The 24847-nt window shown below is 36.9% G+C and overlaps 2 protein-coding genes across 2 annotated transcripts in view; one reads left to right on the top strand and one right to left on the bottom strand.

The window, feature by feature from the left end:
* RhoGAPp190 (Rho GTPase-activating protein 190) overlaps positions 1 to 24847 on the bottom strand; it is a 321622-nt gene that overhangs the window by 220279 nt on the left and 76496 nt on the right. The gene's annotated exons all lie outside the window — the stretch shown is intronic.
* On the top strand, positions 1 to 24847 carry Cfp1 (CXXC finger protein 1). Its single transcript, XM_089107231.1, has 5 exons — positions 1 to 158; positions 4148 to 4312; positions 8748 to 8906; positions 17101 to 17238; positions 24187 to 24847. Exons 1-5 carry the CDS (start codon positions 114 to 116, stop codon positions 24364 to 24366), a joined length of 687 nt encoding a protein of 228 aa, XP_088963357.1. The 5' UTR covers positions 1 to 113; the 3' UTR covers positions 24367 to 24847.

Genomic DNA, 24847 nt, shown 5'->3' with positions numbered 1-24847 from the left:
TGATTTATTTTTTTCCGTAGATACTTCCCAGTCGAATACAAGAATGGAATTCATCGCAATGTACTGCAGAGGAGAAAAATAGGAAAAGCTTGGAACAAATCAGAAAGCAACAGATGACAGCCAAGTCAGCACTGGAAGAACTTGATAGAAGGCATAAGGTAAGTCCACAGAGAAACACGGTTTGCTTGTAAAAAATCCTTGAAAACGTAAAGAAAAATTCATTCGTTTTAATTTTCCACACAAGAGAGGCAGTAAGATGAAATTTAAAATTTCCCATAGCAGGTTTTGAACTAATCTGGTTTGTAAAACCATTCAGGATTTTTGTCTCTCCAGAAATCAGACTTAATTGACTTAATGCTCCTACTCTTGGTCCAGAGTAGAGAGACACGTGACTCTTTACATCCAATCGGGAAGGTCTTGTGCAGCGTAACTGCTTCTTGTATACCAGTACTAATCATTGAGTACCTCCATCTGAGACGGGGCTTTCCGTGGGAGCGGTTCCAGCCATGCGCACAGGGATCAAAACTGAATAGTGTGCTGGTGGGTGTTCCTGCTGGCATGCGGACCAGATGACGGAACCACTGTGGAGTTCGTACAGCGAGCTGACGATCTGTTAATGCCAGCAGTCGGGTGGCTGAGACGAAGTCGTACCCCTGTTCCCTTCAATACATCTGGTAAACTTTGTTTGGGCAATGTCTATGGTGTTATGAACAGAAGCAGCTGCCAGCCTTGTCTCAGCACCGTGGAGTAGGACTTGTGTTATGGTGGTGTTGCAGATCTGCATTTTTGTTTTTCAAGCTTTGACCATATCGAACGGCATAGTCGTGCCATAACTGATGCAGCTTTACTGATGCGTAACTGAACTTCAGTTTTGACTTAGCTGTTATCCGTGATGACAGATCAGAGGTAGGTAAATGACTTCGACGACTTCGACAGTGTGCGAGTTGGCCGTGCTACCTTTCGGGTCAACGATCATTATTTTTGTCTTCTGCCAGGTAATATGTAGTCCCACTTTCAGGGCATCCGGCAGTGTGTCGAGGGCACTTTCAAGCTCAGCTGTAGAAGTGCATACCAGGACAATATCATCAGCTAAGTTGCAATCAGCTAAAACTCTGTCGCCACATTTCAGCTCGAAGGAGAGTTGGCCTTTGGGTCGATTCATGACATAACCGATCACCGTGTTGAACAGTTCAGGAGTAGCAGCACAGCCTTACCTTATACTGGTATTTATATTTAACAGAGACCTTCGACGTCCATTAACATGAACGGAGCTTTTAGTACTAGTGTAGAGCGCCTTGAACAGGCGACAGTATTTATCCCGGAGCTGTTCGATCTAGTATCACCCAGAGAGACTCAACGTCGACTGAGTCGAAGGCTGTTTTAATGTTAGGTGATAAACAAAGGCGATATATGCTGTATGTTGCAACTCACGAGCTTTCCCAATGGCCTGGCGTACAGTGAAGATTTGCTCGCTAGTAGATCAGTTGGGCATGAAACCAGCTTACTGAATCCGGAGGCGTTTACGGATGAACTGGGCACTTCTTTCGATCGACGTCATGACAAATAATTTGCCGGGAACCAATAGAAGGGTTATTCCTCTCTAGAGGGAGCAATCACTTCGGCTCCCTTTGCGCTTCCATAGAGGGGGCATTATCTCTTCCTTCCATTCTTGCAGATTCAGTTCAGTTGTCCAAACGAGGGAAAAGAGCATGTGGAGCCATAGTAGTATCGGATGCAAATGTTAGCAGCTCCACGGTGGTCCTGCAAATTTTAGCATCTCTGCTTTAGCAGCGCTTTATGATTTTTCATCCTCCTCAGAGCACTCTCTGGTTTTGGACCGAGGTTGCTTCTTTCGGCGTTCACCAGCTTTGCTTAGTCCAGAAACAAGGACTACTGGGAATTTCGATTACAGCAGTTGAATAAACTGGGAGAATATTCCCCGTGTTTCGCAAAGATGAGCTGAATTGCAAATCCTTCCGTCATTACCAAGGTTAAAACCATGTGGACAATAACAGATTTGCGAGTATTATGACCTTCAAGTCTACACTCACAAGATTTGGGCATAAATCCTCCTGTAAAAGGCTAATAAATATGGTCAATAATGGCAAATCTTAATCAAATGTTCTATCAAATGATGACTATCGTAATTTGCATTGGCTATAATACAAGTGACTTCGCAGGAATATTCAAATTTTTCAGGTTTATTGAACTTTAGTAGACAACTAAGGTATAATTTTCTATAGGGGGAGGGAATTATCCAGGGGACATTTTACGCGGGGGGGGGGGGCGGGGGCGGGATGGGTGGGTACTGTAAATTACATAATTTGCCCGTTGTTTACATATTGCATAAAAGAGTTGGATAATATGTCTCTCCAGAGCTAAGGAATTAAGGGATTAGTTTTCAAGAATACGTTAAAGACCAACACCAATGAGATCAAAGCACACTTTTTACCACTGATCAATAGATTAGGTGATAGATTAATGATAAATGATAGATTAGGTGGAATCTATCATTTCACACATCAGGTTTTGCAACTAATCTGGTAATCTGGTTAATTATTCTGGTTAATTAGTTTCGATCTCGTTAATATAGGAGTGGTGGAAAAATATAATAATGCAAGTTTTGATTTATGGACGAAGACAACGTAACGTACCAAGGACAGTGACAATTAAATCTGATTGTACGGATTGATCAAGTGAAAACTTACGCAATCATACGTATCTTGAAAAGTGAAAAAAATGGAGAATTCAATTTTTAAGGGAAAAATGGAGGTACGGTGCATATGTACGGTGCAATTTTAAGGGGGGTACTGTGCATATCACCGTACCTCCTTACGGTGCTATGCAATTTTTGGTAGTAGGTGTTGCCAGATAAAAAAAAAGAAACGTTAAAATATAAGCTGAAAACATATGGCACGAAGCAGCTTAAGACGGTGTAAATTTCCTTTGATGGTTTAGTTGTCTTTTGAAATCAACCGATTGCTATTTCTGATTTTTTTACGGTCAGAAAGCGCTGTTAAATCTAATTATTTAGTTTTGTTATTTATTTTCACGTTTCAAGGTGGCAACAATGATGAAAATGTGAAAGTGTCTTAGGAACTTCATAATGTTGAAACAAGCAAAAAAAAAATCTTATAAAATCGTGTTTCATTTTTATATCCTTGGCTATGTCCCCGGTCCAAGTTTTAAACGTACAAAGCTCAAGCGGCTTGGCTATTGGTCCCTTTCTGCATCAGAGGTTGCGATGATAGACAAGAGGAAAGTACACGGAACCAAAGTCAGACCTGGGGGTAGTGCCGTATCCAGGATTTTCTTTTTTTGGGTGGGGGGGGGGGTACAAAAAACTAAAAAACGCATTAAAAATTTGTTTTATTCATTTTTGTTACGTTTTGAAGAGTCGGACAATATTTCGGGGATGGGGGTTCTAACCCTCTTATTTCCCTGGATACGGCCTTGCTTAGAGGTTTCATATGAACAGCTACCTGAGGCCAATACACTGAGAAATATTTTTCCTCCATCCCACCCTGTTTATAACTTCTGTTTTATCCACCTTCCAAAATATGTAAAAAGAGGTAGAAATTGATTTGTATTGCAGGCCATCTTATTTTACTTATTAGTTTGTAGGATAAACTGAAATTAATAATTACCTTCATTCATTTGGAACAATATTCCGACTAGCATTTGGTTTTTTGGACGAAATATAGTTTTTTTTTTTTTTTTTTTTTTTTTTTTTTTTTTTTTTTTTTTTGTGGAAAAAGCATGATGGGAAAGGTGATTTTTTTCAAAGGGATTAGCAATTGGGTGAGAGTGAAAGGGTTGCAGCCATCTTGGATCAGGCGCTTTGTTGATTTCCCTTGGCAGCTGTTGTATGTGATGTTTATTGTATATTAATTAGTAAATAAGTAAATTTGTTTCAGGGTTTTGACAGTAAACGGTGTTCGTGTACAGCATGGTCTATGGGTAAAGGTTTTAGCTAGTTGTCGTGGGCTCACGGGTTCGATTCCCGCACTGACCGTGATTTTCTACTGATAATTATGATTAATGATCAATAGTTATTAATAATATTATTTTCAATAATGAATATTATTTAACTTTGGAATTATGATTATTAATTATTAAAATTCTTACTTAACGTATTTTGTTTTAGGAATTGGATGCACTAATTTCTCGACTTCGTACGGCCATCCCTATTGATGACGATGATGATGAGGGCGAGAGTGAAGGAGATGCTTCTACAACTTACTGTATTACTTGTGGCATTGAAATACCAATAAAAACTGCTCTGAGACATATGGAAAAATGCTTTAACAAGGTGAACAAGTTTTTAGGGGCTTAGTGATTATTCAGTCCTCTATCAGAGGCAAAGCTGTAGCGTTGCCTATAGTGAAGGCCATACGGCTCCAATGTTTTATTATTTATTAATTTTTTTCCCAGAGGCACTTCATATGGAAGGGGTCGTCGTAGAAGCTTCAAAGGGGGCTCATTCGATTGGAAATCGAGATTTCTAGTGCCCTTTTTAATATTCGAAAATGATTGGAGGGCAACTAGCCCCCCACGCCCATCATTCCCCCAAACACATCCAATCAAATTTGAGATAGCCATTTTGTTCAGCGTAGTTGATTTCCAGATAGAAAATATATTTTTGAGGAGGACGCTCCCCCACAGCCCCCAGGGCAAGAGTTTTAAGTTATGCCCTGGGGGCATTTGAGGTTTTTATAGAAGGCGTTGTCTTAGAAACTTCAAAACAGGCACATTCAATTGGAATTTCAAAGAGCTAGTGCCCTTTTTATATTCGAACGTGATTGGAGGGCAACTAGAACCCCCCCCCCCCCCCCACGCCCATCATTCCCCCAAACACATCCAATACAAATTTTGAGATAGCCATTTTGTTTAGCGTAGTTGATTTCCAGATAGAAAATATGTTTTTGAGGAGGACAATCCTCCACAACCCTTAGGGCAAGGGTTCTAAGCTATGCCCTGGGGGCATATAAGGTTTTTATAGAAAGCGGTGTCTTAGAAACTTCAAAAAAGGTTCATTTGATTGGAAATTCCGAGGGCTAGTGCCCTTTGTAATAGTCGAAAGTGATTTGAGGGCAACTAACCCCCTCTCACGCCCACCTTCTCCCCAAAAACATCCAATCAAAATTTTAAGACAACCATTTTATTAAACGTAGTTTTAAGCTCTGGAAATTAGGTTTTTGAGGATTACAACTCCCCCAAAGCCCTCAGGGCAAGGGTTGTAATTTAAGTATTCTCCGAATCCTTCATATTATTTCTTATGGAAGGGATGCTGGTATAAACTTTAGAGAGGGCTCATTTGATTAAAAATTGACAGTTCTTGTTCACTTTTTAAGAGTCAAAAGAGATTGAAGGGCAACTAGCCCCTCTCCCTCCTCCACGCCCTAAATGCATCAGATAAAGATTTTGAGATAGACATTTTGTTAAAATATTTTAAAGTTCTGATAACAAAAAACTCCGGTGGCAACACAGCTAACAAGGACCCCAGGGTACGCATCTTAAGTTATCGTCTTGGGCATGACTTATTAAGGGGGATTTTTAACTCATGGCATAGGGTTTTTTTTGCGAAGAACACATAAGAAACATATAATAATTATACGATTATATGGTTAAAATACATACTCTGTGATAGATTCAAAATTGCTTTGGCACACAAATTCCTATTAAGGTCAATTCCAAACAGTCGTGATCCCTTTGTGTCAGCAAGTGAAATGGTCTAAACCTCCTTATTGGAGCTATTTTTTCAATCTATTCATTGTTGTCAATCGCTGTCCACAAGTTATGCAAGCTGTCTATTGTTCATATAAATGGTTTTTATCAAAGAGGTAATCGTATAGAGTTTGAAAAAAACCTCATTCGATTTAAATTGAAAGTTCTAGATCCGTTTTTTAAAGTCAAGAATAATCGGACAGTAAGCACCCCCCCCATGCTATAAAAACTTGAAACTTTTTGCAATCAAAACGTACAAAAATTAAATAAAAAAAACTCCGAAAAATAAGTTTTTCAAAGAAAAGTAAAGACCGTTTTAAACTTAAGCTCAGGAGATACAAATACCTGTTAAAATTCAAACTCAAAAACGACCAGAAGTTACTTTTAAAGAATAAATGAAACCCAAAACGAACAGAAATTGAATAAACAATCATTGTGAACAAACATACAATATATATTAATGTAAATGAATAAATGAATCTTAAAACGAGTAAAACTTAAATTGAATATGCAAATCAAGTTTAAATCGAATAAAAATAACTACAACCCAGAGTTTGGGTATCGCCTCACTGCAGAAGCCTAAAACCTACTGCGTCATTGGCGCTTTACTTTTTTTTTGGGGGGGGGAGGAAGGGGACGACGTATTTTTCAAAGTGTAGGGAGGAGAATAATTTTTTTTATTTTTTTTCTATGCATATACCTAAAAAGGTATATGCATAGAAAGGTATTCTATGCATATATCTATATTAAAGTGATTAAAAAGCGCCCTAAAGAATGTATGGAATCAGCGGAATGGAATTCGCAAGGTCGGCCTAGATCTGGAACGCTGTTCTGGCTATTTCCTGAGTCTAGAAAGCAATATAGTCAAATAGTTAATAAGCTGCAAGTGCGAAATGTGGAAATGTTATCAAAAACTCTGTCAGATTCACCCGAAAAGCTGTGGCGACTTTTAAAGTCACTGAAACGAAGTACTAATGGTGATGTGAAAACATCCAGTGAGGAGTGGGAAAATCACTACCGGAGTGTGCATGAGCCCGTGGACCTAACCTTGAATACGGAATATGAAAAAGGACTTCAAGCCTCACTACTCGTTTTCCGTAATCACCGTAGTTCAATCAATGTTAGTGCTGGTCAAATTATAGCTGTTGTTATGAATTTGAAAAAAGGAAAAGCAATGGGACTTGATAAAATTAAAAGTGAGCACCTTAAGTTAGGTTCGAAGCCTCTTTTTGAGTTGAATGCATTGCTTTTTCTGATGTGTCTGAACACTGGTATGACCCCGAAGAATTTTTGTTGTAGAAAAACGACTAATATACGGAAAAAAGGGGGTGACAAAAGTATGTGTTTCTTGTTTCGCCCTATAACAGTTTCTTCGGTGCTTGTTAAGGCTTTTGAAAGAAATCTGCTGCCGCATCCAGTCCGGTCTTGTGTTACGGGATTTAAGCAGTTTGGTTTTGAGGTTTGTCATGGTCGTGCAACGGTGCATAGATTAATGAAAAAGATTTTCAATCGAGTAACCGAGTCAAAGACAACTCTCTACATGTGCGGTGTTGATATAGCTGCAGCATTTGATTCAGTTTTGCACCCACAGTTTCTTCTGACTAATGTAGAAAATGGGGTTGAACCCAGCATAGTTAAGGTCCTGCATTTTTGGTATAGTAAGAGTGCTATTCGTGTTTGTACCGGTATAATGGAATGTGACGGAAGATCTTTACCTATTTTTACAGAAGAAATACACCTCAAGAAAGGAGTCAGGCAAGGATCAGCAATTAGCGCGGTTTTATTTAATGCCGCAATTTACAGCGCTACTAAGCATATCCATGGTAGCTACTTTCTTGATGGTGTAGATTTGAGTTTCGTATCGTATGCAGATGATCTCCTTTTGCTAAGTACCTCGCTATCGCTTTTAAAAGAAAATCTTGAGCTGCTGGTTAACCTTTACAAAGATATTGGTCTCTGTGTTAATATCTCTAAGACAGAATTTGTAGTATTAACAGTTTAGATAGCGCGAGAACTCTTTCGGAATTCAGTACGGATCTGACGTTAGAATGCTGCGCGGCCTGGTTTCGTCCTCGGCATATTGAGGCATGCCCACCGGGTACGCAAAAGCGGTAGCTCTGGAAAATACTGTGAGCAAAAGGATTCTGGTGAGATTTTTTAACGCAATGATAACACCGCATTTTCTTTACATTTCCCTTTATTTGATCTGCTTATACAGTCCGAAAAACGGCAACTTCGCACTAAATACTTCAAGCTTGCAAAATATCTGTTAGGAATCGTGCCCTGGAGTAAAATATCTCCTTATGCCGAAGGTTCGGAATTATTGATCCTACCGAAAAATGCGAAGAAATTGAAAGCCGTGCTCGTGCCAAAACCCTGACGCACCTGTATTTCTCTCCGCTGACATGGCTTATGTATGATTTTGCTTAAATTGTGTGTGTGTAATGTACTTGTGTTAATTGTTCTCTTTTTTTATTTTGTTGATTATTCACTCCGCTACCTTTCTTTTGTTCTGTTGTGAGCATAAATAAAATATTATTATTTTGATCAAAACTTCCCAAAAATTAAATTTTCAAAGTGGGGGGGGGGGGGCAAAATCTAGGGAATATATTATATCCTTACCATTTTACACCACTGCCATGGCCGTTACACTTGAATAATATCATACCAATCGAATCAGTAGCATTGGCTTGTTAGAACCACATATTTGAGTTCATGAGCCAACAAAAAAAGTCTGGTGTCCCAGAAAAGTCAGTTTTCAAAGTGGAGGGGAGGGGGGGGGGGGGGACAAAATCTAGGGAATATATAGTCACCTCCACATTTTACGCCACTGCCATGGTCGTTACAATTGAAAAATATCGTACCAATCGAATCAGTAGCATTGGCTTATTAGAACCACATATTTTAGTTCATGAGCCAACAAAAAAAGTCTTTGGTGTTGTGGTGCTATTAGGAGTTCTAATTTTCTTGGTGCTATTATGCTTGCTTTCTAATTTTCACCATTTTCTTTCCTTTTTCAGTTTGAAAGCCAGACATCATTTGGTTCGGTGTATAAAACTCATATTGAAGGAAATAACATGTTTTGCGACTTTTTCAACCCGACTACAGGGATGTATTGCAAACGTCTGCGTGTTCTCTGTCCAGAACATTGTAAGGAGCCTAAGATATCAGAAACTGAGGTAGTGAACCCCTTTTCCCTTAGACTTGTCACTTACCTAATTTATCATTTGGAATTTTCGTATCACTGCTTTCGCAAAACAAGAAAAAAAATCTACAGAAAAATATTTTATACAGCAAAAATCCTTGACGAATGTTTGATGCTTTATAGAGTAAAGGGACTGTGTATATGTAAAGGGACTATAGATAGATAGATAGATCGTGTATTTCAAAAGCCCTAGAGACATATACACACAAAAATTTATGAAAAATAGAGAAATCACAACAGAGCAAATTACGAAACACACATTAAGATGATACATAGCGAACCATACCTTATGGTAAATTATCAAGAAAATAACTTTAATTCCATATAATTAATAATAATTAATTGTAAATACTTTTCATTATTTCTAATCCCTTCTCTATGTACGCACCAATACGAAATATTGTGGTTGAATTACTACTTTGTAAGATTTTTGGAAGCAGCAAAACAATCCCTTGTAAGTAATTTTCCCTTAAATCAGAGAGCACCGGGCACTTTCGGAGAAAATGGTCCAAATCTTCGTCCTCATCCCTACAAAGAGGACAGACATACCGACCATCAGGATGTACTATCCCCTTGTCGAACATCATTTGCCTGCTCTGGATTGGAAGGCAATTCGTCCTAAGCTGAATCCATCGACATAAAATCATAACCGGTAAATTAAATTTAAAATAAGTTTCCTCTCCAAAACTAGGTTTAACCTGATTATAATGATTCAATGTAACATAATTTAAAACCAGCCCTTGCTAATGCTGAATTTCTTGACCCTCTATGACAAATCGTACCTGGCTTACTAAATTTGTTGGTAGATTTGTTGGTATATATGAATGATCGTTTCGAAACTAGTTAAGAAGTCTATATCCCGTTTCAGGCCAAATTTAACTTTCATCTTGTCAAATTTTTAGAAAATCAGGGTTTCTGACAGACCCTTGCCAAAATTTAAAGATATTTTCGAACAAAAAGCTATTAGGGAAAACTATCAAGGGTTTTCTCGCAGAGGCCCTTTTGTCTTTAATTGGGACAACCTTTGTCAACCTTTGTAGTCGGTCCTTTGTCAAAAATTTCAGTTTGAGACGGACCTCTGATAACATTTCGAAACTATTTAACAATGAAAAAAATAAGAACAATTCTAATTATTTACTCTTGGGGGCCACACAATATTTTTCAGGAAAAATCAATTTCCATGCACCCTTTATTTCCCAACCGATTTTGGGCCATGCACCACTTAGGAATTTTTTAATAATCTTGAGGCCCCCCTCGGGATATTTTGATTTTCTTTTTCAAAATTTGGTAGTTTTTTTTCGGGCCGTCCTTTAGCCATATTTCATATTAAAGAAAAATATTGTCTTTACAAAATATTTGTACTCTTTAAATGCAAACAAATGTGACATCATTCACATGAAAAATATTTTTTTCAAAATTATGGATCTAAAGTATATTTAGTCGAAGGGTGCAAGTCCTACCCATGAACAACCAAAATATTGCCATGCCACACCGGTGGGCCTTCCCCCCACGTTGGGAATCATGGATCTAGAGTATGGCAAGTAGCCAAAGATACCAGAAACAGAGATGATTCCAGTGTATTATCATTTTCATCATTAAATCCATTTTCTATGCAAAATGAAATATTTTATAAATATGAAATATATAATTTGAATAATTTGTAAAATATGAAATATACAATTTAGGTTATTTGTATATTATTTACTGCATAGTTCTATTTTTCAAAATGTTGTAATCTTATTCAGGCTTAATGTCAAGCCTTGAGCTCCTGGATTTAGCCTAAAATAGTGCAAAATGGAAACGAATGTGCCGTCATTCACATAAATTTTTTTTTTCTTTCAAAATTATGGCTCTAAAGTATATTTAGCCAAAAGGTGCACGTCCTACCTATGACCCATTAAAATATTGCCATGCCACACCGGTTCTAAAAGAATGTAAAACTAAAATAAATGAAGGAAAACTTAAAGAGGGCACTAGAACTTTTAATTTCCGTTTGAATGAGCCCTATCACGATATTCTAGGGCTACTGGATCGATACGATCACCCCTGAAAAAAAAAAAAAAACGCATCCGTGATCTTTCTTCTGGCAAAAAAAATTTAGAAAATTCCACATTTTTGCAGATAGGAGCTGATACGCTGAATCTGATGGTGTGATTTTCATTAAAGTTCTACGACTTTTAGAGGTTGTTTTCCCAATTTTTTGAAAATAAGGTAAAAACCTGAAATAAGGTTTTCAGGCGCGTGACTGTTGATGTGTAAGATTAAACTTGATGAAACTTATATATTTGAAATCAGTTAAAGAATCTTATTATTTTGATGTATCTATTGGTATATAAATTCCGTTTTTTAGTTTCGGTTACTATTGAGCCAGGTCACACTTACTAAATTATAGTATTAAGTATAAGATTAAAAATTTGAATTGCGTTAAAATTATATTTCGACATTTTATGTAAACATAAAATAAAAACTAAAATTGTATATTTCGGGTCCGCACTGAATTGGGCTTTAAAACCAAAACTTATAAAATATTCATGAAACATGATCCTTTTCTGTTTCAACTTGTAGGCTTTTCAGTCAAGACTATTTAGCCCTCTTCCTGTTTCTGCATTTCTGTTGGTTCGTGATAGGTTACTGCAGTTTATATAACTCCTTGCAATAGCTTATATTGCTTATAATACTTATAATACTTATATAAAATATAGCTTATAAGAGCTTATAATGCTTATATAGCTCCTTTATATAGCAGTTCTAATAGATCCTTGTATTCAAGGCACTGGACCCCTGTGTGTATTTCCTGTTCAATACCCTTTGTGAGAGTTTTTTCAACCAGGCTTTTAACTGAGGGTGGGGGCATGTGGTGTTAAGGAACTTTAATAAATTATTTGGAAGAGCATACTGAGCAGGTTTTATTACCACATTCAAATAAGCAGGGGCCACTAGTTAATTTTTTTCTTATTGTGGAATTTGTAATATGTGGATGAGGGTGAGGGGGCGATGCCTGTTGCATTGGAGGTTTAAGAGTTCAGAGTTTCAACAACAAATTTGCAATAAAACACTTGAACAGTCTCCCCTGTAAGGCTCCATGGCCACAAAGAAACAGGGGAGAAACAAAAAAAATAGGAGTATAAAGGAAATTGTACCAGCTTATCATAAAGTGTTCGAAAAAGAGAAAAGGGTGAAATATTCCACTCCAAAACTCCCTAAAATCACAGGCTAGGCAAGAGAGTAGCTCATGACTTCAAACTAAACAACCCATAAAACTGAAATAGCCCCTAAACTGAATAAAAATCAATGAAATAATGTTCATTAAACATCCGAACATAAGGAAAAGAGGAATTTTTAACTAGAAAAACTGACATTCCGGTTGAAGATACCAAGCGATTGGCAGCTTTTTGCAGACTCTTGGAGCGTTGTCCAGGTCATATTAAAAACTATCGTGTTATATATAAACCAGCAACAGGATCAGTGCATACCGCCTTTCGAGAATAACTGCCTTAGAGGTATTCTTAATATTCACTGGTAGCAGAAAGTCACTAACAAGGAAATAAGTCAAAGGACTGGCTAGCCGCTTGTAACGAAAAAAAAAAAATTGCATGCGGATCAAAGGTCTGCGTTGCGCAGCTATGGATCTTCTGATTCAGTGCCTTCGGCTGGAACTGCAATGCGTAGCTAGTGGCAAATCTGCTGACGATTCCCGTGTTTTCCCCCAGATTTCTCCAGCTATCCATTTAGAGCTGGGTTGACTCTGGCTGAGCCTACAGTGTCACTCCCTTGACCCCTTTCCAAACCAAATAATCAGGGACACCAGGACTCGAAGAGGATACGCTGCACAGAACACTAGTCCAGGATCGGAAGATAGCTGAAACTTGACTGACACCTTAACGAGTGGATATTATCGCAGCGTCAGCCATGCGCGACGCATGGAGAGGCTTGGTCGATGCCCTATGCGGCACAGATGGTACTGGAGGAACTAAGGTAAGGTAAGGTGTTACATATTACATCATAGTCATATCGTCATAATGGAATACATATTACGTGCAAAAATTTATTTTGCAGTTAGAGCCGTCTGGACGTTGCAGTTATGTTCTGATTATATAAGGGCCGCTGTCAGGATCTCTTATTGAGTTTTATGAATTGCTTGAAGAACAATTGGAAAAGATCCCACATCGAAGTCCTATTTTTATGATGGGAGATTTTAATATTGATGTATTGGATAATGGATCATATACATTTCGATTTTTAAACTTCATCATTTCATTTGGTTATATCCCTGCTATTAGTACTTGTGTTACGAGGACGTCGTCGAAATGTCTGGATAACATATTTTCCAATTATATGCCTGGTAGTCCGAGTGTGGTGTCGGTAAGTCTGGTAGTCGGTAAGTGTTGATAACGAAAAGTCCACAAAGATGAGCATTCTCAATGTGAGGATGGCACTTGATAAAGATGCACTTCTGAAATGTAAAATTGAGCTAGCCAATAAGGATTGAAATACAGCTTTCAGTCTTTGCAGATATTGACTCTAAGTTTAGAGTCTTTTACCAAATAATTCAGCAATCCTTGGAAAAACGCTCTAAGAATATTAAGAAAAATAGAAGAAAACTTCAAAGAAGCCTTGTATTACTCCAAGTTTATCGAGGTCGATAAATAGGAAGAATAATTTGTATGAGGAAAAGGTACGTCATTCCTGCGATATAAATGAGCGAATTTATAAGAGCTATCGTAATGCCCTAAACAGACTCCTGCGAAGGGCTAGACAAGATTATTATAAAATAGAATTTGAAAAGCATCTGCAAGTCCGTCGAAAACATGGAACGTGATAAGAAGGGCTTTAGGACAATCACTTGGAGGAATCCCCCAGGAATTATTCCGTAAAGATGGAATGAGTCTTGCAAATTCAGAGGAAATTTGTGAAGAATTTGCTAACCATTTTCGACAGTTAGATGGAGAGTAAAAGAGTCTATTATAAGCAAACCAGGCGACCAGGCTTTTCAAAATACCTTGCTAAGGAGTTGCAAATCTCTTTAAATCTACTCCCAGTTCAGGAATCTGAGGTTCGAAACATAGTTTATGGTATGAAATGTTCGGCTGCTGGCTCTGATATTGTTTCAATTAGAGCAATAAAAACATTTTGGGAAATGATTGCTCCAACTTTTGTTTTATTTATTAATCAGTGTCTAAAAGAGGGAGTGTTTCCGCGTTGTTTTAAATCAGCGAAAGTTATACCAATGCATAAAGAAGGGAATACTGGTGATGTTGAAAATTATAGACCAATTATGATTTTACCCATTATGTATAGGATACTAGGAAAATGCTTTTTGGACAGAATTTATCAGTACCTGGAAGACCAGAGAATATATACTACTACACAATTTGGATTCCTTCAAGATCGCACTACTGAGCAAGGAAATATATATTTGACTAGCATTAATAATATGGCGTTAGATAATGGATATAAAGTGCCAACTGTATTTTTAGATATTGTGGAGGCTTTTGATACGGTCATTCATGATATTCTGTTAATGAAGTGTGAAACTTATGGGATTAGGGGTCCAGCTCTTTCGTTTTTACGTTCTTTTTTGTCTTGTAGAAAACAATATGTTCAAATTGGGAATATGGGCTCTGATGAAAATTGTATTGAGTGTGGAGTGCCACAGGGTTCGGTACTTGGATTCTTATTATTTTGATTTTTGTGAATGATCTTCCACAGTCTAAATAAACTGGAAACAGAACGAGTGAGATCGTCAAAAAGGATAGTGTGGCTACAGCGCCTATGTTTTCTGATGATTCTTCAGTGATGATCGCAAAGTCAGAGAGGTTGCTCCTAGACAGTGTAAGATAATCGCTAAATGAAGTTTCAAGATGGCTAAGAGTGAATCAGCTAAAGATTAACCCCACTAAGAGCACTTTTCTCATATTCTCGAGTACATCGAATTATTATCCATGGATACAGCATATAACATTTGAAGATGGTATGATATTTCGTCAAAAGGTAGTAAAGTATCTTGGCATTATTATATATGAGACTCTCAGTTGCCGATCCCTTGAAACTTTATCCCGGATTTTATCGCGTAATTTGGGAATAATTCAAGCTTATCCTTTAATCATCCTTATATTTTGTATTGTTCTTTTGTATGCTTGAATACATTTCCTTCAATTTTTAATCCTGTGCGAATTATTCAAAACAAGTCTATTAGAGTATTACCAGGAAAATCAGAAAGTGTATCGGTTTGAGAAGTTTATAGGGATCTTAGGATATTGCCGACGGCGGGTCTTCATCATTTTTATATATTACTGGTTAAATATAGGTACAATGTGAATCAGCCGCTGAGTATTTTAACGGTTGGTTTTATAGCCGATGGAATGTATATATAGCCAAAATACTAGGGGTAAGAATAGTTATTATACTCCACCTATAATGTCTGCCAGGTCCACGTTTTCTTTTATTATAAAGGGTATAAATTTATGGAACAATTTGGATAATGCTATGAAGAACATAGAAATTTTTTTAGTGGTTTTAAAGAAAAATTGAATGAAAAATAATTAAGCAACTATAAATTTTATTTTGTTTGTTTTTGAGGAGGTTTGATTTACATTAAGTTGTAATTCTTTGTTGGTTGGTGAGTGTGACCCCACAGGATGGATATGGTATGTAGTTGCTGCCCCTGTAGTATTGTTTTTTATTTAATTTTTTCTCTCTCATATTTTCTTTCTTTCTTATTATGGTGAATTTAAAAGATGTTGCACGTATGTATTTTTTTTACCTGATTCACCCCACGTCACCGTTTGGTTTTGGGTGAATCATATTGATTTTTGCATGTAAATTGTTGTTAATGTTAAATAAATATATCAATAATCATATTACAAACTATCAAGGAGTTCATGTCGCGCTGAGCTTGGGGAGAGGGGTGATTGCCCTCTATTGATTTAATTTCAATTGAATGCGTTTCGGGAAAAGAGGAGGTCAGGGAGGGGGAGGCTAGTTGTTCCCTATCATGTTTGACTCTTAAAACAGAACTGGAACTATACATTTCCATTCAAATAAGCCTCTTCTAAGGTTCACACGAACACCCCTTCCATAAAAACCTTATATGCCCCTGGGGCATAGCTTACAACCCTTACCCCCAGACTCTGGGGGACTCTGTCGACCCCAAGGCCTTTTTATATGACCTTTGGACTGTTTTTGAACAAATGTCTATCTCAAAATTTCTATCGGATACATTTGTGGAAAATACGACGTGGGGTGTGGCTGCCCTCCCATCATTTTGACTCATAAAAAGGGCACTAGAACCTTTTATTTCCAATCAAATGAGCCTACTTCGAAGTTTATACGATCACCCTTTCTATGTAAATCTTATATGCACCCAGGTCATAGCTTGTAACCCTTGCTCTGAGGGCTGTGAGGGATTGTCATCATCAAAGACATAATTTTCGGACGTTTTAACTAAGTTGAACAAAATGGTTATTTCAAAATTCTGAATGGATGTGTTTGGGGAAAAGGTGGTTTTAGTTGCCCTCCAACCACTTTCGACTATTAAAAAGGGCACTAGCCCTTTAAATTTGCAATCTAATCAGTCCTTTTCGAAGTTTCTACGACAAATCCTTCGATAGGATGTGCCCTCTTTAAAAAAAAAACAAAAAAAAAACAAACTTTTCTGCACATACTAGGAAAATAGTGTGTACAGAAAACCACAAAACAAAATTTAAGTGCCTCTTTTTCTGCAAAAAGTAGGAGGTCCATAGACACCGAAAGTGGATTCTTTCCCTTCTTGAACGATATGGCTGTGACACTGGTTCGTATTTATGAGTCAATACAATGGGGCACATCTCAACATACGAAATAAACAAAAAGCGGAATTTAGTATCTTATTTTCTTTAACAGCATCTCTGTCATCGTGGGGAGGTTTGCGAATTCAGAAAGAAATTTCTGCACATACTGGAGGAAACAGTAGGTGCAGAGCTACAAGACAAAATATGAGTGCTTCTTCTTTTTCAAAAAGTAGGAGGTCCATAAGCAACAAAAATGGGTTCTTTCACTCCTTTAATGATTTGGCTGTGAAACCGGCTCATATTTACGAACCAGTGTCACATATAAGCTGATATCAGAATAGCAGAATCGTTAATAATAAGTATGACACAAAATGATGGTGTGTCCTTTGTGTCTTTTAGGTTTGTGGATGTCCGCTTTTGAAGAATGTTTTAGAAGAAAGCCACGAATTTTGCCGTGTTGCTAAAAAGAAGTGTGTGCGCCATCTAGGATGGGAGAAGCTACGTCGTGCCGAAATTGATATGGAAAGAGTTAGACAGGTTAGTTTTAGCGTTAGTTTTCTTCCATCTTTGGATGTTTTCCTGTTTGACTTGTATTCTAGGGATAAGTGTAACCTTGTAATCTTACTTCATTAAAATTAACTAACAGACGACAGACGTGCAAAAGGAGTGTCACACGGAAATTGTCACCCGGATAATGTCATGCATAAGAAAGATCCCAGAAATGTTTTAGCTTAGAAAAAAATTGTTTACTTACACAAAAAGGAGACTATCAACTATAAAGGATTGGAGAAAAAATGTTTGTCCCAAGAGAAAATTTGAAGTCTTCAGCCCCTCTCCAAAAAAGTAACTTCCCCGGAGAGTTTTCAACTGGATTTCCTTTGCCGTGACACAAAAGTGTTGGACTTACCAACACTATGTATGGTGGACTTACCAACGCTATGTAAGTAGAAATTTATTTAATTTAAAAATAAAAACATCAATTTTTCATCTTTAAAAATCCACTAAATTTTAAGGTCGTAATTTTAATGCTACTTACTGTATAACGAGACGATGAATTAATCTTAAAAGGAATTTTAAGTTGTAACTTTAATATAACCTCCTGTATAATGAGACAATCAAATACAAGCTTGGGAGAGAATAGCTTCAGATCTGCAGTATATGATGCCACACAATTAGGTTAGAGCTAGAGCTTACATACTTAGCGAATTATTGAATAGTTTTCGTATATAACCTGTTAATATGTCATATCCTTTCAATCCGTTTTTTATTTCCTTGTCAAGGTACTGGATTTTTATCCAGTACCTTGACTTTTTATCCAGATATTTTTATCCAGATATTTTTTTTTTAGGAAAAATACAAATTAGAGATTAGGAACAACTAAAAGAATAGGAATTATCAGCTAATTTGGAAGCCGGAAGTAAGTGACCCACAAGTCACTCCAAAAATGGACTCCTGTATCACCGAGAATATTAAATGCAGTATATTAAGGTTTTTGGACATGCTAAACTGTCAGTCGTTGTATGCTACGCCCGTCAGTGGCAAATGAAGCCAGTGGCAAATGAAGTGGCAAATGTCATCATTTGCCAAAATGGCAAACTTCATCAGTGGCAAATGGCATCAAGATGCAAATGGCAAACTTCATCAGTGGCAAATGAAGCCACTGATGAAGAAAAAGACAAGTTCTATAGATCACTTGAAGCCGCAGCCAAGGATATATCAAGACATGACGTTGTTTGCTTTCTTGGAGACTTTAACTCTAAATTAGGAAAAGACCGATCCTTCAACCCACAAGTTCTTGGACAACACGGTCTGGTTCAACGAAATGAAAATGGAGAGCTTCTAATTGATTTTGCCCTAACGAAAGACCTTGTAGTTGGTGGGTCTTTGTTTCCCAACAGAGACTTATACAAGTACTCTTGGACATTGCCAGATGGAATGACCAAAAATCAGATTGATCACTGCCTTATAAGCAGAAAATGGCAATCGAGTCTACAAAATGCTCGAGCCTATAGAGGAGCTGACAGATCAGATCATAACCTTATGATATCCAAACTCCGTCTAAAATCAAAGAAGATATGCAGCAAAAGGACAGTCCCAAACCTGTTTTTGTCTGTGAGAAACTCCAGGACAAGACATCAAAACATGCTTTTACAATGGAGCTATACAATAGATTTGAAGCTCTCTCCATACCAGTGGAAGCAAACTGTGGAATATTATGGGAAGCCATGAAGGAATGCTACCATGAAATAGTTAAATTAACCATGGGCTTCCGTAGAAGTCCTAAGACCAGTGGCTGTCCGTGCAAACTTGACATTTAATAGATGAAAGAAAAAAGATGAGAATGTCTGTCCTCCAAGTCTCTGATCGTCTTGTTTTCCAAAATGAGCAGTATGGAACTCTTGACAAAGCTGTCAAGAAAAGTGCCCATGCTGATAAGCGAAACTTTCTAGAGGGTACGACAATATAGACAGAAGACGCATCAAAAAGAGGAGACCGGAAAGCTGTTTTTAGAACCACAACTGCTTTCACAGGAAAACGACTAACAAACAGAGAATGCCCTATCGGAGATCCATCGGGGATGCTGGTGACAGAACAGAGTGCAGTCAATGAACTATAGGCTAATCATTTCAATAGTTTACTAAATAGACCGGCCCCAAAAGAGCCCTTTGACATTCCAGAGATTTCCATCTTCTTCCTGGATATCAGCAGGGATCCTCCTTCTGCCAGTGAGATACTAGAAGCTGCAAAGAAACTGAAAAACGGAATATCTCCAGGACCATTGGGAGGGCCAAACTCGTTTCTTCCGGATTTTGTCAGGAGTAAAAGAGAGGTGTATTCTATTACCATTACTTTTTGTAGCAATGGTTGATTACATCCTGCAGAACACAGGGACAGGAGGCATCAGATTAAGCCTCGAAGTCCAGGTCAATGATATTGACTTTACAGACGGCTTAGCAGTGATTGAGTCAAGCAAAAAGCAGCTTCAAAAATTACTTGACGAGGTCACGGTAAAGGCAAACCGTCTTGGTCTACGTGTGAATGCTGAGAAAATCAATTGCATGGTGACTAGTGACTCCTCTGTCCATTAAATTTGGCAATCAAAATGTCGAACAAGTTGTCCAGTTCAAATATCTGGGAAGTATCATTGAGAACACCGGCTCGACAGTGAAAGAAATGCTCACCAGAATAGGACAGGCAAATGGCGACTTCAATAAACTACGTCAAGTATGGATATCTCAGAGGTATTTTCTGCTCCTAAAGCTAGGCCTTTTCAACAGCAATATTGTGCCAATTCTTCTCTACGCAGTAAAAACATAGCAACCGGATCCAGAACAAGAGAGAAGAGTCCTGGCTTTTGAAAACTCGTGTCTTCGTAGAATATTGAATATCCATTCGTCACAGAAAATGAAAAACCAGTCCATCTGTGAAATGACGCAACAACCTCTAATAACTAACATCATCAGAGTCAGAAGGAGGAGATATTTGGGACACATCTTGCTTATGGATGACCATAGACTTCCAAAAGCCGCTTCACACTGGCAACCACCAGGAAATCGTGGCCGAGGCAAACCCAGAAACACACAGTATCAGACCTACCAAAGACATCTACGAAACCTGCACACCTCTGTTTTACCAGAATGGGAGGACATCACTGTAGCGGCAAAGATAAAGGAAGACTGGTGACTCCTTTTTTATCCCCCGGGTACTTCACGAGGGAAAGACGGATCTAAGGTCAGGTAATTTGGAATATTTTTAAACATTCTGCTGTTTCTTTCTTTCTTTTTTTTTTTTTTTTTTTAACGAACATTTATTTTCACTTCGGTAGTTGAAAAGGTGTTAACATGGTTTGAACAAGGGGAAAAAAGTGTGTTCTTCAACTGTTTTTGACAAACAGTTATTTGTATAAAACATTTTTGTTTTGCCTCTATGATATGATAAAATTTATTCCGATAATTTTTGCGCTTGAGGAAAGGGGATATGACGAAGAAACAGCCAAAGACTTTTATGTTCTACAATTGTTTCTTAAAAACTGTTATTTGTATTGCTTTAGTTCGAAAGGAGGTATGTTACACAACATGAATTGATGTATCCCGTTTCCTCAAATGCAGAAATTAATAGAATTTGGGTCTGTTATTATTAGAAATTATTATCAGAAATTAGAAATTATTATAAATTATCATTATTTTTAGAAATTAGAATTTATTAGAATTTGGATGTCGAGATTAGGTTTTAGGCCATCTACAAGAACTTACTCCTGCCTCCCTCTGTCCCTCTTCAATCCCCACTCCCCAGAGAGTGGCTGTGAATGTTCCAAAACTGACACAGGTTTACTCCAAGTCACAGCGTTATTCTCAAAGTTCGTATTCTCGAAGCTTTGTGCCGATATGTTCCGTTCTTTTAAAAATCCGTGGCTTGTGCGTTTTGACAAGTGTGATCGCAATTTCTGGACCCGCTGATAAGTTTTTCTTGTGGCTAGAGTATTTTACTTACTATGTTAATTTTAATTTTATAACTAGTTGATTGACTAAAAGATACCATGTTTGGGCAATGCCTACGAGAGTGTATCTTGTTTACAATAAATGGTTTGATTCTGTGCCCAAGCAAAACAAAAGTCATTTTCATACGAAATAAGTCTATGTAAAAAAAAGAAAAAATGGAAAAATATAAAAAAATATGTTTTTCACTCATAACATAGGGTCAAAAAAAGCAGTTGACTAATTTGATAAATATAATATTTCCAATTAATTATATTCAATAGTGTCCCATTAATTGAAACTCGTTTAATCTATAAATCTATTTTTGGTGTTTGCATTCAAAGAAAATGCGTAGATAATTATAAAAACATAAAAAAAAAACATTTTAGCTGGGGCTGAAATAGTATAGTCGAGATTAACTAATAGGAACTGATTATGTAAACACTTAACATCCCAAAACACTAAAACACTAAAAACACATTGAAAGATCCAAATTCTAATAATATCTGCATTTGACAGAAGGGGATAATGACGTGCTTTGGAAGAACTAGAAAATTGAGCAAGGCCGTATCTAGGGGGAGGCTACGGCGTTTCCCCTTCGAATTTTTTTATTGACTCGTAAAAACGTGACAAAAATGCATATAAGCAAATCTTTTATGAGTTTTTAAAAATTCTTTGTTGTTAAATCCCCCCGAAAAAAGTCCTTGATCTACCCTTGATCTCGAGAAACGATAACGTTAAAGGAAAACGAATTGAAGGATTTTTAGACATAATTTTGACAAAAAGTGTCACATAACGCTTCTTGAATTGCTATAGCTTAAATGGTTTAGTGCTCAAATGGTATATACCCACTTAATTTTCCAAATTGGTATGTAGGCAAGCCTGACATAATTTGTTGGGTAAAAGGGCAAAGCGAAAGTGCCAGGAGATTAATTCGTTTCACAAATTTCAAATTTCTTAAAGTTTTTCTTTCTTTTTTATTTATAAGTTAGTAAGGAAGAAGGCACTGCTGCCTTCAAATTACAGCCTTTTAAACATTTGCCTCTCCATTACTTGGACTATCTGTCTTGGCTTTTCTCTGTCTACAATTAGCCATTTCTTGATGCAACCTATGCGACCTACTGCAAAATACTTGATAACTTCAATTCAAAGTGCCAGGAGATTATTTCGTTTCACAAATTTCAAATTTCTTAAAGCTTTTCTTTCTTTTTTATTTATAAGTTAGTAGGGAAGAAGGCACTGCTGCCTTCAAATTACAGCCTTTTAAACATTTGCCTCTCCATTACTTGGACTATCTGTCTTGGCTTTTCTCTGTCTACAATTAGCCATTTCTTGATGCAACCTATGCGACCTACTGCAAAATACTTGATAACTTCAATTCAAAATGCCAGGAGATTATTTCGTTTCACAAATTTCAAATTTCTTAAAGCTTTTCTTTCTTTTTTATTTATAAGTTAGTAAGGAAGAAGGCACTGCTGCCTTCAAATTACAGCCTTTTAAACATTTGCCTCTCCATTACTTGGACTATCTGTCTTGGCTTTTCTCTGTCTACAATTAGCCATGTCTTGATGCAACCTATGCGACCTACTGCAAAATACTTGATAACTTCAATTCAAAATGCCAGGAGATTATTTCGTTTCACAAATTTCAAATTTCTTAAAGCTTTTCTTTCTTTTTTATTTATAAGTTAGTAAGGAAGAAGGCACTGCTGCCTTCAAATTACAGCCTTTTAAACATTTGCCTCTCCATTACTTGGACTATCTGTCTTGGCTTTTCTCTGTCTACAATTAGCCATGTCTTGATGCAACCTATGCGACCTACTGTAAAATACTTGATAACTTCAATTCAAAGTGCCAGGAGATTATTTCGTTTCACAAATTTCAAATTTCTTAAAGCTTTTCTTTCTTTTTTATTTATAAGTTAGTAAGGAAGAAGGCACTGCTGCCTTCAAATTACAGCCTTTTAAACATTTGCCTCTCCATTACTTGGACTATCTGTCTTGGCTTTTCTCTGTCTACAATTAGCCATGTCTTGATGCAACCTATGCGACCTACTGCAAAATACTTGATAACTTCAATTCAAAATGCCAGGAGATTATTTCGTTTCACAAATTTCAAATTTCTTAAAGCTTTTCTTTCTTTTTTATTTATAAGTTAGTAAGGAAGAAGGCACTGCTGCCTTCAAATTGCAGCCTTTTAAACATTTGCCTCTCAATTACTTGGACTATCTGTCTTGGCTTTTCTCTGAAGCCAAGACAGCCAAGAAAAGCCAAGACAGATAGTTCAAGTAATTGAGAGGCAAATGTTTAAATGGCTGGGGCTGCTGCACCGGTAAATGGCGGGAGTATGCATGACTCTTTTATTGGACACGTACGTGTCAGGTTAGTTTTTGGAAAGGCATGCCTGCCTAGAGTCGCAGGCATCATGTTGACCAAGAATTTAAAATTGACATAAGACCGTTAGATTGCCTGTAATGAGAGGCAAACAAGGTATGCCTGCCTATCGTCTTAAGAAGGTTGACCAATAATATAGAATTGACATAGGACCATTAATTTGCTTGAAATAACAGGCAAACAATCGTTTAAAGCCATCTTTATCTTTCAAATAGTACCTTCTTATAGTGAAGAAGCAATATAATTTTTAATTTTTTTAAATAAATTTGATACGATAACCTAGAACGACAATTATTTTGCCTTTAGGTTTCTTGTTTTCTTTTTATACCTATTGCCCCCCCCCTTGGTTTTTTATTTGATTACTTAATTCATTATCAGTGTTCATTCTAGTGTCGTTAGCTGAACGATTAGTATAAGCCTATTATTTTTCATCTCTTTTTAAAATAAATTAAAAAAATGCCAATTATACTAAAAAGTAAACAATTTTTTTCTTATCTCCCGAAAAAATTGAATTTTTCAAATCTTGAAACAAAAGTTTAATTATAATTAATAAACTATTGCTATATGAAAAAATGCTAAGAAGTAAAAAAAAACTGATTAATTTCTGTGTTTTTTTAGTGGTTAAAAATTGATGATCTGTTCGAAAAGGAGAGACAGGTGAGACAAGCAATGGCCTCACGTGCTGGAGTACTTTCCTTGCTCCTTCACTCCACCTACAATCACGCCCTCATGGACCCTCAACCCGAACCGGAGAAAGTACAACAAGCAGTTCCCCACTCAGATCATGATTACTTCTAGCTTATGAGCTGCTAGTGTGCTGTTGTATAAGAGTTACTGTGCTGTTGTGAGGTTGTATAGGATCTACTGTGCTCTTGTGAAATGTAGTGTACCGTTGTGAGGAAGAAAGGAAAAGTGTAAAACTGCATACTCCGGCATATTCATCATCATAAGAGTGAAATTTTTTCGGTAGCCCAAATAAATTTTAATCTCTTACTTTTTTGGCAACGCAAGCATACGTTTCCAATGGTGTCACCATTAGTGCTTGTTTCGAAACAATTTATGTATATTTGTTGTATATTGTGTGACGTTTGTTGATTAATAAATTAGTTAGCCGTTCAATAAAAAATAATTGAATGAGTTTCATTATTAGAAAAATTTAAAGAAACTAAACAGTCTAATAGTTAAATTATTTTGAATGATTTAAACAAAATTAATTTTATTGATAATAAATTTAATTTTAAATTAAGAAATGAATTTTTTCGAAAATAAATTCAAAGGG

Source organism: Artemia sp. Qi Xiang Cuo, chromosome 21 (genome assembly GCF_049724085.1).
Source record: "Artemia sp. Qi Xiang Cuo chromosome 21, ASM4972408v1, whole genome shotgun sequence".
Classification (NCBI taxonomy): domain Eukaryota; kingdom Metazoa; phylum Arthropoda; class Branchiopoda; order Anostraca; family Artemiidae; genus Artemia; species Artemia sp. Qi Xiang Cuo.
This window is presented reverse-complemented; position numbering and strand designations above follow the sequence as displayed.